Source organism: Callorhinus ursinus, unplaced genomic scaffold (assembly GCF_003265705.2).
Source record: "Callorhinus ursinus isolate GAN/ISIS: 27379988/994484 unplaced genomic scaffold, GSC_fseal_2.0 scaffold9, whole genome shotgun sequence".
NCBI lineage: Eukaryota > Metazoa > Chordata > Mammalia > Carnivora > Otariidae > Callorhinus > Callorhinus ursinus.
Window position 1 is genome coordinate 6,181,362 of NW_027397071.1, and position 12,996 is coordinate 6,194,357.

A 12,996-nucleotide genomic window follows, 5' to 3' on the forward strand; every position below is an offset into this window, starting at 1 on the left:
AAAAAAAAAAAAAGGAAGAAGATAGCAGGAGGGGAAGAATGAAGGGGGGGAGAATCGGAGGGGGAAATGAACCATGAGAGACGATGGACTCTGAGAAAGAAACTGAGGGCTCTAGAGGGGAAGGGGGTGGGAGGATGGGTTAGCCTGGTGATGGGTATTAAAGAGGGCATGTTCTGCATGGAGCACTGGGTGCTATACGCAAACAATGAATCATGGAACGCTACATCAAAAACTAATGATATAATGTATGGTGATTAACATAACATAATAATAAAAAAAATTGTGATGCCAGTTCTTGTCCTCAATTACGAGCATCCTACTTTCCATTGGAAGGAATGTGGCACTGTGCTTAAGCCCAAAAACACAACCAACTCTAAAATTCCTTCTTGGAGGGCCTGTCTCCTGGGACTACTACCAGTACCAATTCTGTATCGACCAGGATCCAAACAGGAGAGAGAAACATGGTAAGCTGAACAAGGGGAGCTTAATACAAAAATGATTAACTATTTATAAGGAATTAACTAAGAGGAAATAAAAGAGAACTTTAAAGAATACCACCCTAGAGCTGAGAAAGAATACTCAAATAAGGAACAAACTTGGAAGGGAGGGATGCTCCCACACTCTGGGATTCAGACTTCTTTGGAGAAGGTGTGGTCATAGCCTGGGGACGGATCTGGTTCACAGTTGGTAGGTCAAGGCTGGCAGACAAGGAACAGTCTGCTGGGGTACTGATGAAATTCACCAGCAAGCTGCCTGCGGTGGGGGCTGTGTCGAACTTCCTAGAAAACCATCTGGGACACTGGCTGGACTTGTCAGAAACCCAGTAGGAAACCACTTGCAAGGAATATTGTTGAAATCTGGGGAGCCATGTGGAGTGCCCATCGAACTCATTATGAAGCTGCAAGGAAGTCAGCAGGTGCACTGGTGGAATTCAGGAAGCCGCCTATGAGGTGGGAAACTGACTGCTGGAGCACTGCTGAAACTTACTGTGTTTCTGCAGGCAGGAGCAAAAAGAAAAAGACACACCGGAACTAGGAAGAGATGACTCTTTTTCCAGTATTCTACCTGCCAGCCCAAAGATAATCTGACGATGTACCTACCAGTTGGCAAAGGAGGAATGCTGCAATATTATACCCAGGCAAAAAAGAGTAATTTGAAGCCAAGAGGCACTAAATTAATAACTGGCAAACTAGTTTTCTGAGCGGTTCTACCATCAAAGGGAGTTGAATTTTGTCAAGTGTTTTTTTCTGCATCTATTTGAGGAGATCATCTGTTTTGTTTTGTTTTTCTTTTCCAGTCTGTTACTATATTAATTTCAAATGTTATCCCAACCGTGCATTCCTAGGACAAATACCCCTTGGTCATAATTTATTATCCTTTTTACACATTGCTATATATTTATTTGCTAAAATATTTTAAGGAGTTTTAAGTCTATGTTCATGAAAAATTGTGGTCTAATATTATTTTCTTTTAATGTCCTTGTCTGGTTTTAGAATCAGGATAATGATCAGATCACAGAATGAGTTGGGAAGTTCCCTCCTCCTCTATTTTCTTAAAGAGTCTGTGTAGAATTAGTATTATTTCTTCTTTAAGTATTCGAAACAAGTCACTCCTACCATCTGGGCCTGACACTTTCTTAATGGGAAAGTTACAAACTACAAATTCAATTCCTTTAACAGATTGAGAACTGTTATTAAGCTCATCTATTTCTTCTTTATTTTTAAAGATTTTATTTATTTAAGAGAGAGTGAGAGAGAACAAGCAGGGGCAGGGAGAGAGGGATATGCAGACTCCCCACCAAACAGGGAGTTCGACTTGGGGCTCGATCCCAGGACACTGGGATCATGACTCGAGTCAAAGGCAGATGCTTAACTGGACTGAGCCACCCAGGCATCCGTCATCTATTTCTTCTTGAGTAACTATTGGTAGTTTTTTTCCTCCAAGGAATTTTTCCACTTCATCTGAGTTCAGTTTACTGTCACCAAGTTGTTTAGAATATTCCTGACTGTCCACTTAACATCTGTAGGATTTTTAATGATGCCATCTCTCTCATTCTTAATATTGTTAAACAGTGTTTTCTCTCTCTTTACCTGAGCAGTATGACTAGACGTTTACCAGTTTTACTTATCAGAAAAAAATCAACTTTGGGTTTCATTGATTATTCTGTTTTCTAGGATTTCTGCTTTTATCTTTATTTCCTTTCTTCTACTTAATTTGGGTTTACTTTGCTCTTCTTTTGCTAGAAGTTTAGATCACTGATTGAGATCTTTATTATTTTCTAAATATTTAACACTATAAATTTCCTGTTATACCAACATCCCACAAATTGGTATGTTGGGCTTGATATGTTTTGAGATGCTGATATGTGTAATATTTTGTATTTTCCTTGTGGCTTCAACTCACAGGTTATGTAGAGGTGTGCTATTTAATTTCCAAATATTCAGAGATTTTCCAGATAATTTTCTGTTAAGTGATTTCCTGCAATTCCATTATGATCACAGAATCTATTTTGTAGGATTTAAATTCTTTTAAATTTATTGGATTTTGTTTTATGGCCCAGAATATGGTCTTCATTTGTAAATGTTCCATGTACACTAGACAAGAATATTCTTCTATTGTTGGAAGGCATGTTCTAATACATAGCAATTAGATCAAGTTGGTTCAAAGTGTTATTCATGTTATAATCCTACTGATTTTTTGCTTACTTTCCCTAAAGGAGGTACTGAAATCTTAAACTCTAATTATGAAGTTGTCTATTTCCTTTCAGTTCTATCTCCCTGGTATCATTTCCATTACAACTGAAGAATTTCCTTTAGTATTTCTTATAGTGCAAGTCTGCTGGTGAAAAAAAGTTTTGTGTTTTTTTTTTGGTCTGAAAAATTCTTTATTTCTCTTGGATATTTTTGTTGTATGTAGAAATCTAGGTTGGCAGTCTTTCCTTTCAGCATGCTGAAGATGACATTTGATTGATTGACTTTTGCCTTGTACTGGTTTCTGTTGACAAGTCTACAGTCATTCATTGTTCCCTTGTATTCAATGTATCTTTTTTCTGTCTGCCTTTCACGTTTTCTCTATCTCTGGTTTTCAGCAATTAGATATGACATATTTATAGATGTGTTTTTTTATGTTTCTTCTGCTTGGGGTTTGTTGAGATCCACAGTTCTGTGGATTTAGTTTTCACCAAATCTGAAAAAATTTCAACCTATTTCTTCATTTGTTTTTTTCTGTATCACTGTTTTGGTTTGACAGTGTGCATAGCTCAATATGAATGGATCACAGTCCTGTTCTATGACCCAATTTCTGAAAATAGTTATTACATATATCTTGCCCAATTTCTAGTTTACAGTAAGAAGGTAAATCCAGTACCAGTTAGTCTTTTTTTTTTTAAGATTTTATTTATTTGACAGAGAGAGACACGGTGAGAGAGGGAACACAAGAGGGAGTGGGAGAGGGAGAAGCAGGCTTCCTGCTGAACAGGGAGCCTGATGTGGGGCTCGATCCCAGGACTCTGGGATCATATCCTGAGCCGAAGGCAGACGCTTAACGACTGAGCCACCCAGGCGCCTCACCAGTTAGTCTCTCATGGCAGAAGTAGAAATGTCTCTCTTTCTCTCTGGTTACTTAAAAAAAACAACAAAAAAAAACTTATGTCTTCAGTCTTTTTCCTGTTTCAGTTTGATTCATTTATATTGCTATGTCTTCAAGTTCATTGATCTTTTCTTCTGCAGTTTCCAATCTGCTGTTAAGCCCATCCATGAATTTTTGAAGTTCCATTTAATTCTTAAAAAAAAAAAAATTCCATTTTCTCTTTATTTTATTCATATTTTTCTTTAAATCCTTGAGCATATTTATAATAACTCTAAAATGCATGCTTTGGTCATATCTATCTATATGTCATATATGCCATTTCTGTTTTGTTTTTTCTATTAGCTGACTTTTCTTTGGATTATGGGCCATATTTTATTCTCTTTTGTATACCTAATAATTTTTATTAGACACTGGGCATTGTAAATACTATGTTATTCAGTGTCGAGATTTTGTTGTCTTCCTTTAAAGGTTGTTGATTTTTCCCCATTCCTCCCTCCTATCCTCCCCTCCTTCCTTTCTTTTGGCTAACAGTTAAGTTGTATGCATGTCTGCCTGATCCTTTTGGGGCTTGTTTAATTAAGCTTTGTTAAAATGGGCCCCGAGGAGCTTACACCTATTTTAGCCCTACTAGTAAGCCATGACCCTTGAGGTCTCTCCACTCGGGTAGGCTAGAACTCAGATTCTCCCAGCCCTGTGTAAACTCTGGAAATTGCTAACTTTACAGCTCCCAGAGAATCTTTGCCTGGCCATGTGGAGTCTCATCCTATACATTCTCAGCTTAGTATTCAGCAACAGAGTCAAGGGGGCACCTATGCATATTATTTGAGCTCCTTTTCTTCATAGCTCTCTCCCTCTGACACCCTGTCCTACAAATCTCAGGCACCTCAGACTTCGTGAACTCAGATTTCCGTATCCTCAACTCAGAATCCTCTGTACTCTGCCTGGGCTTTCCCTCCTTGTACTGTAGTCCAGAAAATGGCTCCAAGCAGAAGGCTGATGAAACCACAGGACCCCTTTGTGCGCAGTCTCTCCTTTCCACTTCTATTAGGGATCACAGTCTTGTCCTTTCAACACTGCAGTATCTGACAATGGTAGAAGTCTTTCTTTCTCTTATTAATTTTGTTGCTCAAATTGTTTCAGATCTTGTCAGTGGGAACCCCTTCTAGATGGCTTTAAAAAAAAAATGTGCTTCTGATATGTCCCCATAGTTTTTTAGGCATTTACATACTTCCTGGGATAATTAGATGTTCCAAGCTCATCTTGTACTTTCCTTGCTCCAGACCTGGAATCAGAATTTTCTCCAAGAAGATTTGGTATCTTTTAGTAAAGAATGGTAATTAAAAACCATTTGGTATGTTAACTGTCACTGATATACCACTGCATTCTTGGAGGAGCTGTGGACACTTCAGTGTGTTGGTTAAAAGTCCTGTTAGGATCTGAAAAGGCTGCAGCTGTTTGGACCCTATGAATGAAAACCAAATAAACTATAACTCCTTTCTAGGACAAAACCTCATACTGAGGAGAAACTGCAAAACTAGGACAGTACAAGTAAAGTTAAAAGAAGATCCAAGTAAAAGTGCAGAGTACAGCAGAAAGTACAAGTACATATTTTTATTAACTTGTTTTAACAAGGGATGAGGGTGCTCTAGAGCTACGAAACTAAAAATGCTACCGTGAGACACCCTATGCAGGCAAAATACCAAGTTATTTATAAGGGAATGAAAATTAGATTGTTTTCAGACTTTTAAAGAGCAATGCTTTATGCCAGAAGACAATCAGATAATCGACTAATAGAATTAAGATAGTCAAGGAAAGAAAATATAAGGCAAAGATTTCATACACATCCAAACAAACTTGAAAGTATAAAGGCCATAGACCAACTGTGATGATCCTCTCTTTCCTGGGGAATCTACTAGAGAAGCAGCAGCTTTAGAAAACCATAGTTATTGAAGAAACACCAACATAAGGATTGGTAGTTACATTCGATGTGTATTTACCTACAGAATAAAGAATAAATGATAATAAAGGGGAGAGTGCAATATGTAATGGCTCTTTGTTTTGTTAATATAGACACAGGTCAAGAATAAAAAAAAACAGTGAAAATGAGGAAAGCATATATGAAGTGGAATAAGCTTGCTGATTATCTTTGGGGTAAAAAAAATATTATTTCAAGTCAGATGATGGGAGAGAGAAGGAAGGAGTAAGAAGCAGTAACTAGATCATTTAGGAAGGGAGGGAGAACAGAGTATTATATAAAAGTATAAAGATAGCCATTAGAATAAAGATACAAACCTTTCTAAAGAGAGAGATCAAATAAAATGGACTACGTGGTGAAAGCCTTTTTATATAAAAGATGTGTATATGGGTAAAATAGAAAACCAAGACAAAACAGAGACTAAAGACATGGATCACATCAATAAATATAAAGAAAGTTTCACATTGGCTACAACATCCAACACTATCTGTAAGACAAAGAGCTTCAGAAAGATGAAAGAATAAAAGACAGACAAAGATATACCAGGCAAATGCAAAGAAAAGAAGGCAGGAGTGGCAATTCTGAAATCCAACCAGGTAGATCTACAGGAGGAAATCATACATAAGGAGTCGGATTTAAAAACAAAAACCAGAACGTTTTATACCATGTTAAAGAGTCTGGACTTGTACTCAGTGAGAGACTTTGAAGGATAAACTGTAGATGGACAAGAGTCAGACATGCACTTACAGACAGACCAGACGGAGGGGACGTGGGGGGTGGGGATGCAGCTGGAACTGGGAAGAGGACAGACAGAGGACAGGCCCGAGGGCCTGCTCCAGGACATGTGGTCTGCCCTCATGTTCCCGTTTTAATTCTTGGAACTCCATGACGTGTCTCTTGTTATTCATATTTTATAGAGGAGGAACTTGTCCAAGGATCAATATTTTTCACCTAGCTCTTTGCCCCTACATATTGTTATCTGTTAAAAAAAAAAAAAAAGTTCAAGCAAGAAAGGGTGAGCGTCTAAGGCAGTGCAGAAGGATCAGTATTTAAGGAGCGTAATTAGGCAGGCTTGGTGATAGACGGGACACCGTGTAAGAGTAAATAACAAGAAAAAGAAATAAAGAATTCCAGAGCCATTGTAAGAGCTACTATCTACAAGAAGTTACAAATATATTGAAAAGGAAAACAAACCAGAGCATCCGTTTACGTCCTTTTATTGTTTACTGCTTTTTATTCTTCCCCAGACTTGTTCTAACTAAAATCTAAGCATACGTGGTTTCTTGTTTTGTGTTAAAACACACACACACACACACACACACACACACACGGCATCCTTTACAACAACAACAACAACAACCTGGTCCTATGAAAACTACCAAGACTGGAATAGATATACAAACATCTAGATAAAAATTCAACATGGATTACTACAAAGAAGGTAGTGCACTCCTCCTTTTTTCCTTTGGGGAAGGGGCAGATCTTAAGTAATGTCCTAATAATACAAAAATGTTTGTTCTCAGTGTACAAGGCACTGAGAGTGAAAAAAAGCTTATTATTTATTCTTACTGAATAAACACTTGGAACTGATTTATAGAAGAAAATTTAGTTAGCAGAATGTACATGGATAGTCTTAAACTCTTATAAAGTCTAATGACTGTGTTTAAAGTTACAATATAGAATCTTCAAGTTTTTCTACTTTAAAAACAAAAGCCCTGCATGTCCTTGGAAAACTTTTCTCCTTATCCAATTTTTGTTTCATTCTAGTGCCCCAACTCAGTCTTCCCAATTTGATATAAGATACTGTACTGAATTAGTTCTACATGTTTGATTAGTTAAATAAGGATACATTGGCCTTTCTTTTATTCAATCTCATACTTACATGGAATGGTTCTCAAGTAGAGATTATCTCTGATCACTTGCTGCAATTTGTGGTCAATTGATCCTTTCTGAAACTGAAGACTCAGGTAATGTCGCAAATCTTTATTAATGACTTTGCCTACGAAAAAAACCACAGAAGACAGAACACATAACTGTTAGATCTCTAAATATCGATGGTAGTGACTGAATACCCTTAAACCATCTAGCTATAGACAGGAAAAAGAAATCAGAGTATTTTAGTAAAAACAACACTGCTTTACTAAAAAATTATTATAGTATTATAATTAATAATATATATCTATAGTACATAATGTGGGCATCATTTTACAATAGTAGGGGAAGGACAAGGTATAGGTCAGAGAATATGACAAATACCCAAGATAATTTCCATCTATAGCTTCAAATACCATCTATATGCTGATAACTTCTAGGTTCATATCATGTCTCCATCCCTGATCTATGCCCACCAAGCTCCAGAGCCATCAAACTCATTCATATACATTGCAAATATAGAAAGTCATACAAGCACCTCAAATTTCAGACAGCAGAAACAGAACTCTTAATTCCATCCTCCCCCAATTTTTCCTCTGCTCTAGTTTTCCTTGTCTTAAGCAAATAATAGCACCAGCAACCCAGTAGAACAGACCCAAAAGCTAGAAGTCATAAGAAGTTTCTCATTTCTCCTTTTCACTTCTATGCCTCAGATCCAATCCAGTAGCAACTTTTGTCAGTTCTACCTCCAAAACATGCCCCATGTCCACTTCTCTCCATTTCCAGAGCCTCCACCCTAATCTAAGCCACCATCATTTCCCATCTCGAATTCTGCAACAGCCTTCTGTCTCCCCTGCATTCTTTCGTGCCTCCTTCCTGCTCCCACCACTTAACACAGAAGCCAGAGTGAGACTTCGAACAGAAACCAGATAATCACTACTCTGTTTAGTGCCCCCCACCCCCGCCATGACTTCTTTTTGCACTTGGGATAAAATCCAAACTTCCACATGTTCTAGCTTTGGCCATCTCTGACTCAAACCCATTCACTAACCCCCCACTAGCCATGCTTCCACCCACACTGGCCATCTTCCAAAAGGCCAAATGGACCCTACCTTGGAGCCTTCTGCCTATCACTGACTGAACAGGCATTTTCTGTCCACTCACTTAACTCCTAGATACAAGGTGATTCAATAAGAGAATGAAACATTTTTTTTCTTATTTGTGGGGAAAATGGGAGATAAAAAGAGGACTATTAGAGATCTCAAAGAAATGTTAAGCAGAAAAACAGAGGATTGCAGAAATCTGATAGCAGTGAATTTATAGTAAATGTTGAACTTAAAATGAAAACCAAAGCAATCCAAACACTGTTCACTAGATAAGACTTCACAGGATTATAAAAGGGCAATGCTAAAACATGATGGATTACTATATTGAGTAAGAAATGACTAGGCAATTAAAATATACTCTTTGTTTTATTTGGAACAGCTTAATTATGACAAGGATAAGTCAAACGGTTACTACAGATCAGTTCATTCTTTTAACTATTATTCCATAATGTAGCATTTCTAATCCCCCCTTTTTGGTCTTTTCTCACAGGTATAAACAAGCATAACCAAATGAGAAGGTGTTAATACAAGCAGGAAGCCAGGGTGCTGCTAAAGTTTAGAGATAACATTCAGATCCTAAACTAATAAACACAAACCAAAAAGTCCCTGTTTTGCCTTGCCAAAAATAGATGCTGAAGAAGGGGGACCCCTCTGTGATCAAAGAAGAAAGCCTGAAAGATATTTACAGGGATAACACAGAAGAATCCCTGGCCACAGAAGTGGTTTCTGCCAGGCATTCATGGGCTCTACCAACCTGAGTTCCATTTAGATGGAATCATATTATGCCATTTCTTATTTTTATCACAGTACTTGTTCTTTGCTGAGTGGAAGAAAAAAAACATAATTCATAATCAATACTGTACAGTCTGAGAACCCAGAAATAGACCCTCAACTCTATGGTCAACTAATCTCCAACAAAGCAGGAAAGAATATCCAATGGAAAAAAGACAGTCTCTTCAAGAAATGGTGTTGGGAAAATTGGACAGCCCCATGCAGAAGAATGAAACTGGACCACTTTCTTACACCATACACAAAAATAAACTCAAAATGGATGAAAGACCTAAATGTGAGATAGGAAATCCATCAAAATCCTGTAGGAGAATACAGGCAGCAACCTCTTTGACCTCAGCCACAACAACTTCTTGCTAGACACGTCTCCAAAGGCAAGGGAAACAAAAGCAAAAATGAGCTACTGGGACTTCATCAGGATAAAAAGCTTTCGCACAGCAAAGGAAACAGTCAACAAAACTAACAGGCAATCTATGGAATGGGAGAAGATATTCACAAATGACTTACCAAAGGGCTAGTATCCAAGATCTATAAAGAACTTATCAAACTCAACACCAAAGAACAAATAATCCAGTCAAGAAATGGGCAGAAGACATGAACAGATACTTCTCCAAAGAAGACATCCAAATAGCCAACAGACACATGAAAAACGCTCAACATCACTCATCATCAGGGAAAGACAAATCAAAACCACATGAGATACCACCTCATACCAGTCAGAATGGCTAAAATTAACAACTCAGGAAACAACAGATGTTGGCGAGGATGTGGAGAAAGGGGAACCCTCTTACACTGTTGGTGGGAATGCAAACTGGTACAGCCACTCTGGAAAACAGTATGGAGGTTCCTCAAAAATAGAACGACCCTATGACCTAGCAACTGACTACTAGGTATTTTTATCCTAAGGATACAAACCTAGTGACTCGAAGGGGCACCTGCACCCCAATGTTTATAGCAGCAATGTCCAAAACAGCCAAACTATAGAAAGAGCCCAAATGTCCATCAACACAGGAATGGATAAAGAATACACACACACACACACACACACACACACACACACACACACACACACACAGAGGAATATTGGAATGGACTATTACTCAGCCATCAAAAAGAATGAACTCTTACCATTTGCAACGGCATGGACGGAACTAGAGGGTATTATGCTAAGTGAGATAAGTCAGTCAGAAAAAGGCAAATGCCACGTAATTTCACTCATATGTGGGGTTTAAGAAACAAAACAGATGAACATAGGGGAAGGGAAGGAAAAATAAAATAAGATGAAAACAGAGAGAGGCAAACCATAAGAGACTCTTAACTATAGGAAACAAACTGAGGGTTGTTGGAGGGGAGGGGGGTGGGGGGATGGGGTAACAGGGTGATGGACATTAAGGAGGGCACTTGATATAATGAGCACTGCGTGTTACATGCAACTGATGAATCCCTAAATTCTACCCCTGAAACTAGTAATACAGTATATGTTAACTAAATTCAATTTAAGTTAAAAAAAAATACTGCATAGTCTCATTTTTTATTGAAGAAAAACATACCCAATAATGAGTTTATTAAATATTTTAAAAATTAGGTAAGGTATGTTCCAAATGCTCTGTAATAAATATTATGCAAAAGCTTTGATGGGTTGTTATATAGGTGCTTAAAAGTTTTAGTGACATTTGTGGATGTTTAGAGTTCTTGAACAGATAGAGAATGCATCCTTGTTTTTTTCCCACTTAAAATAATATAGTACCGGCTCCATTATCTAAAAATCCTCTACCCAACATATTTTCATTAATACACTTGATTTGGATAAAGGATAATGCCTCTGTAATTCAAGAAGACAATATGAGTCCACACTTTATTTTTTAGCTCAAGATTTTGTGTTTTAATTTGAAACTTTATATAAGATATGGTATAGCTCACAGAGGTAACTATAAAATGCTGAAAACTCAGATTGGATTTTAATCCAATTAAAATAACAGCCATTAAATCAGATATAATTAAAGACAAAGCCATAACAAACGTCATAGATCACAAGTTACAGCTTAAATGGGTTTCTTAAGGTGGAAATGAAGTTAAGACACCTCATTTCCTGTTTCAAAGGCCTACAAGATCTTAAGACTGAGAGGCCAGTTAAAGCAGAAAGAACTAGATTTAAAGAATGGTACCTGGTATTATCTGGGCTGGAACTGCCCTCACTCTCAATTACCACCCACAACTCCTGCTGGGGTTCTGGATGCAATGATGAAATGAACAGTTGCCAAGAAAAGGGTGAGGGACAATTTTATAAATGTGGTATTTTATTTAAAATGCGCAAGTCATTCAAAAAAGTCATCACACATCTTCAAGGTTGGAGACAAAATATTACAAGTATCAGTGAAATGTCAATTATAAAAGTTAACAATTTAACGGGGTTGGCATTCTTTCAGATTACTAATTAACAGTAAAATATAATGAATATAGTAGTCATCATGAATTTCCTTGCCTCAAGAAACCAAAAGACCTTCTGAAAGGGGACAGAATATTATGGTTCCCTCTTTGATAGGATTCCAGGGAATTTGTTTAAAAAAAAAAAAAAAGTACAAATATCCTGAATAGGCAGATGGCTGTGGAATTACTAGAAGGCCAAGAGAAACATTAACTCACAAAAACACTGCTGAGTATATCTGTATTATCAAGTTGTATATACACGTCAGCCTTTTATTTAGGCAGAGTTTCACAGAAACTTGACATTTCAAGGGTATGAAAAACATTTACTTGGGGTTAATGCAGTTGTTGCTAAACAAGGAAGAGAAAAAGATTCTTCATAATTTAGCATTCCCACCCATCCAGGCTTTGCTTTAAGTGTTAAGATTATTCCCTGACTTCTAAGTGATTTATTAAGTTTATTCATGGAACTTAAAAATAGATCTATATATCTTACAAATACAGCTCAGGTGGGGAAAAGTCTGTAACTGAAATCTCAATCATATGAATAAATCCAGACACTCAAGTTTCAACATACAAATCCTTAGTCAAAAGAAGCCATCGCTACAAATCCATACTTTCTGAATATATGTGAATTAATATTCACTAGCAGTTATCTTTGAGGAATCTGTGTGTAGAGACACTGGTTATAAATTAGATAAACCTTACAGCATGCCAGCATGGGAGTAGCCATTCAACCAGCTGTAAACTGGTCTAATTGTCAACATTTCACTGCCTTTTCCATAAGGATTGTCTAAGAGACTTTGCCAACCACTTCCTTAAATCAAGATGGCACATGACTTTACTATTCTCTAACCCAGTAGTAATTATAAAATTGGGCGGGGGGATGAGATGAGTTTGGCATATCTTGTTCTTATAAAGTCACACTGATTCATAGTGATCATCCCATTCTTCTCTAAACACTCGAAATTTTTTATATTTGTTCAATCTCTTCAATTTTGCCACAGTTTCAAGTTAAGGAAGTTGACTTGAGTTTTTACAATCTACTTCACACCTTTTTGGAAACTGGCACATTTGTCTCTCTTCAGTCTCCTGGGACTTTCCATATTCTCCATGATTTCATAAAGAATACTGACAACAGCTCTGAGATCAAATCTTGTGTGCCTTTAACTCCTGGGAGGCAATTCAGTTGAGTTTTGAAAATGTAAATTCATTTAAAGTGAATGAAACTTTTATTATCTT

General features: G+C 37.2%; 1 protein-coding gene across 6 annotated transcripts in view; it reads right to left on the bottom strand.

Annotated features, from left to right (window-relative positions):
• MAGI3 (membrane associated guanylate kinase, WW and PDZ domain containing 3) overlaps window positions 1-12,996 on the bottom strand; it is a 235,716-nt gene that overhangs the window by 88,783 nt on the left and 133,937 nt on the right. For all 6 annotated transcript variants that reach the window (XM_025872450.2, XM_073896110.1, XM_025872449.2 and 3 more), the window contains exon 2: window positions 7,446-7,562. In XM_025872450.2, the coding sequence (XP_025728235.1) occupies window positions 7,446-7,562 (117 nt within the window). The remainder of the gene's footprint in view (window positions 1-7,445; window positions 7,563-12,996) is intronic.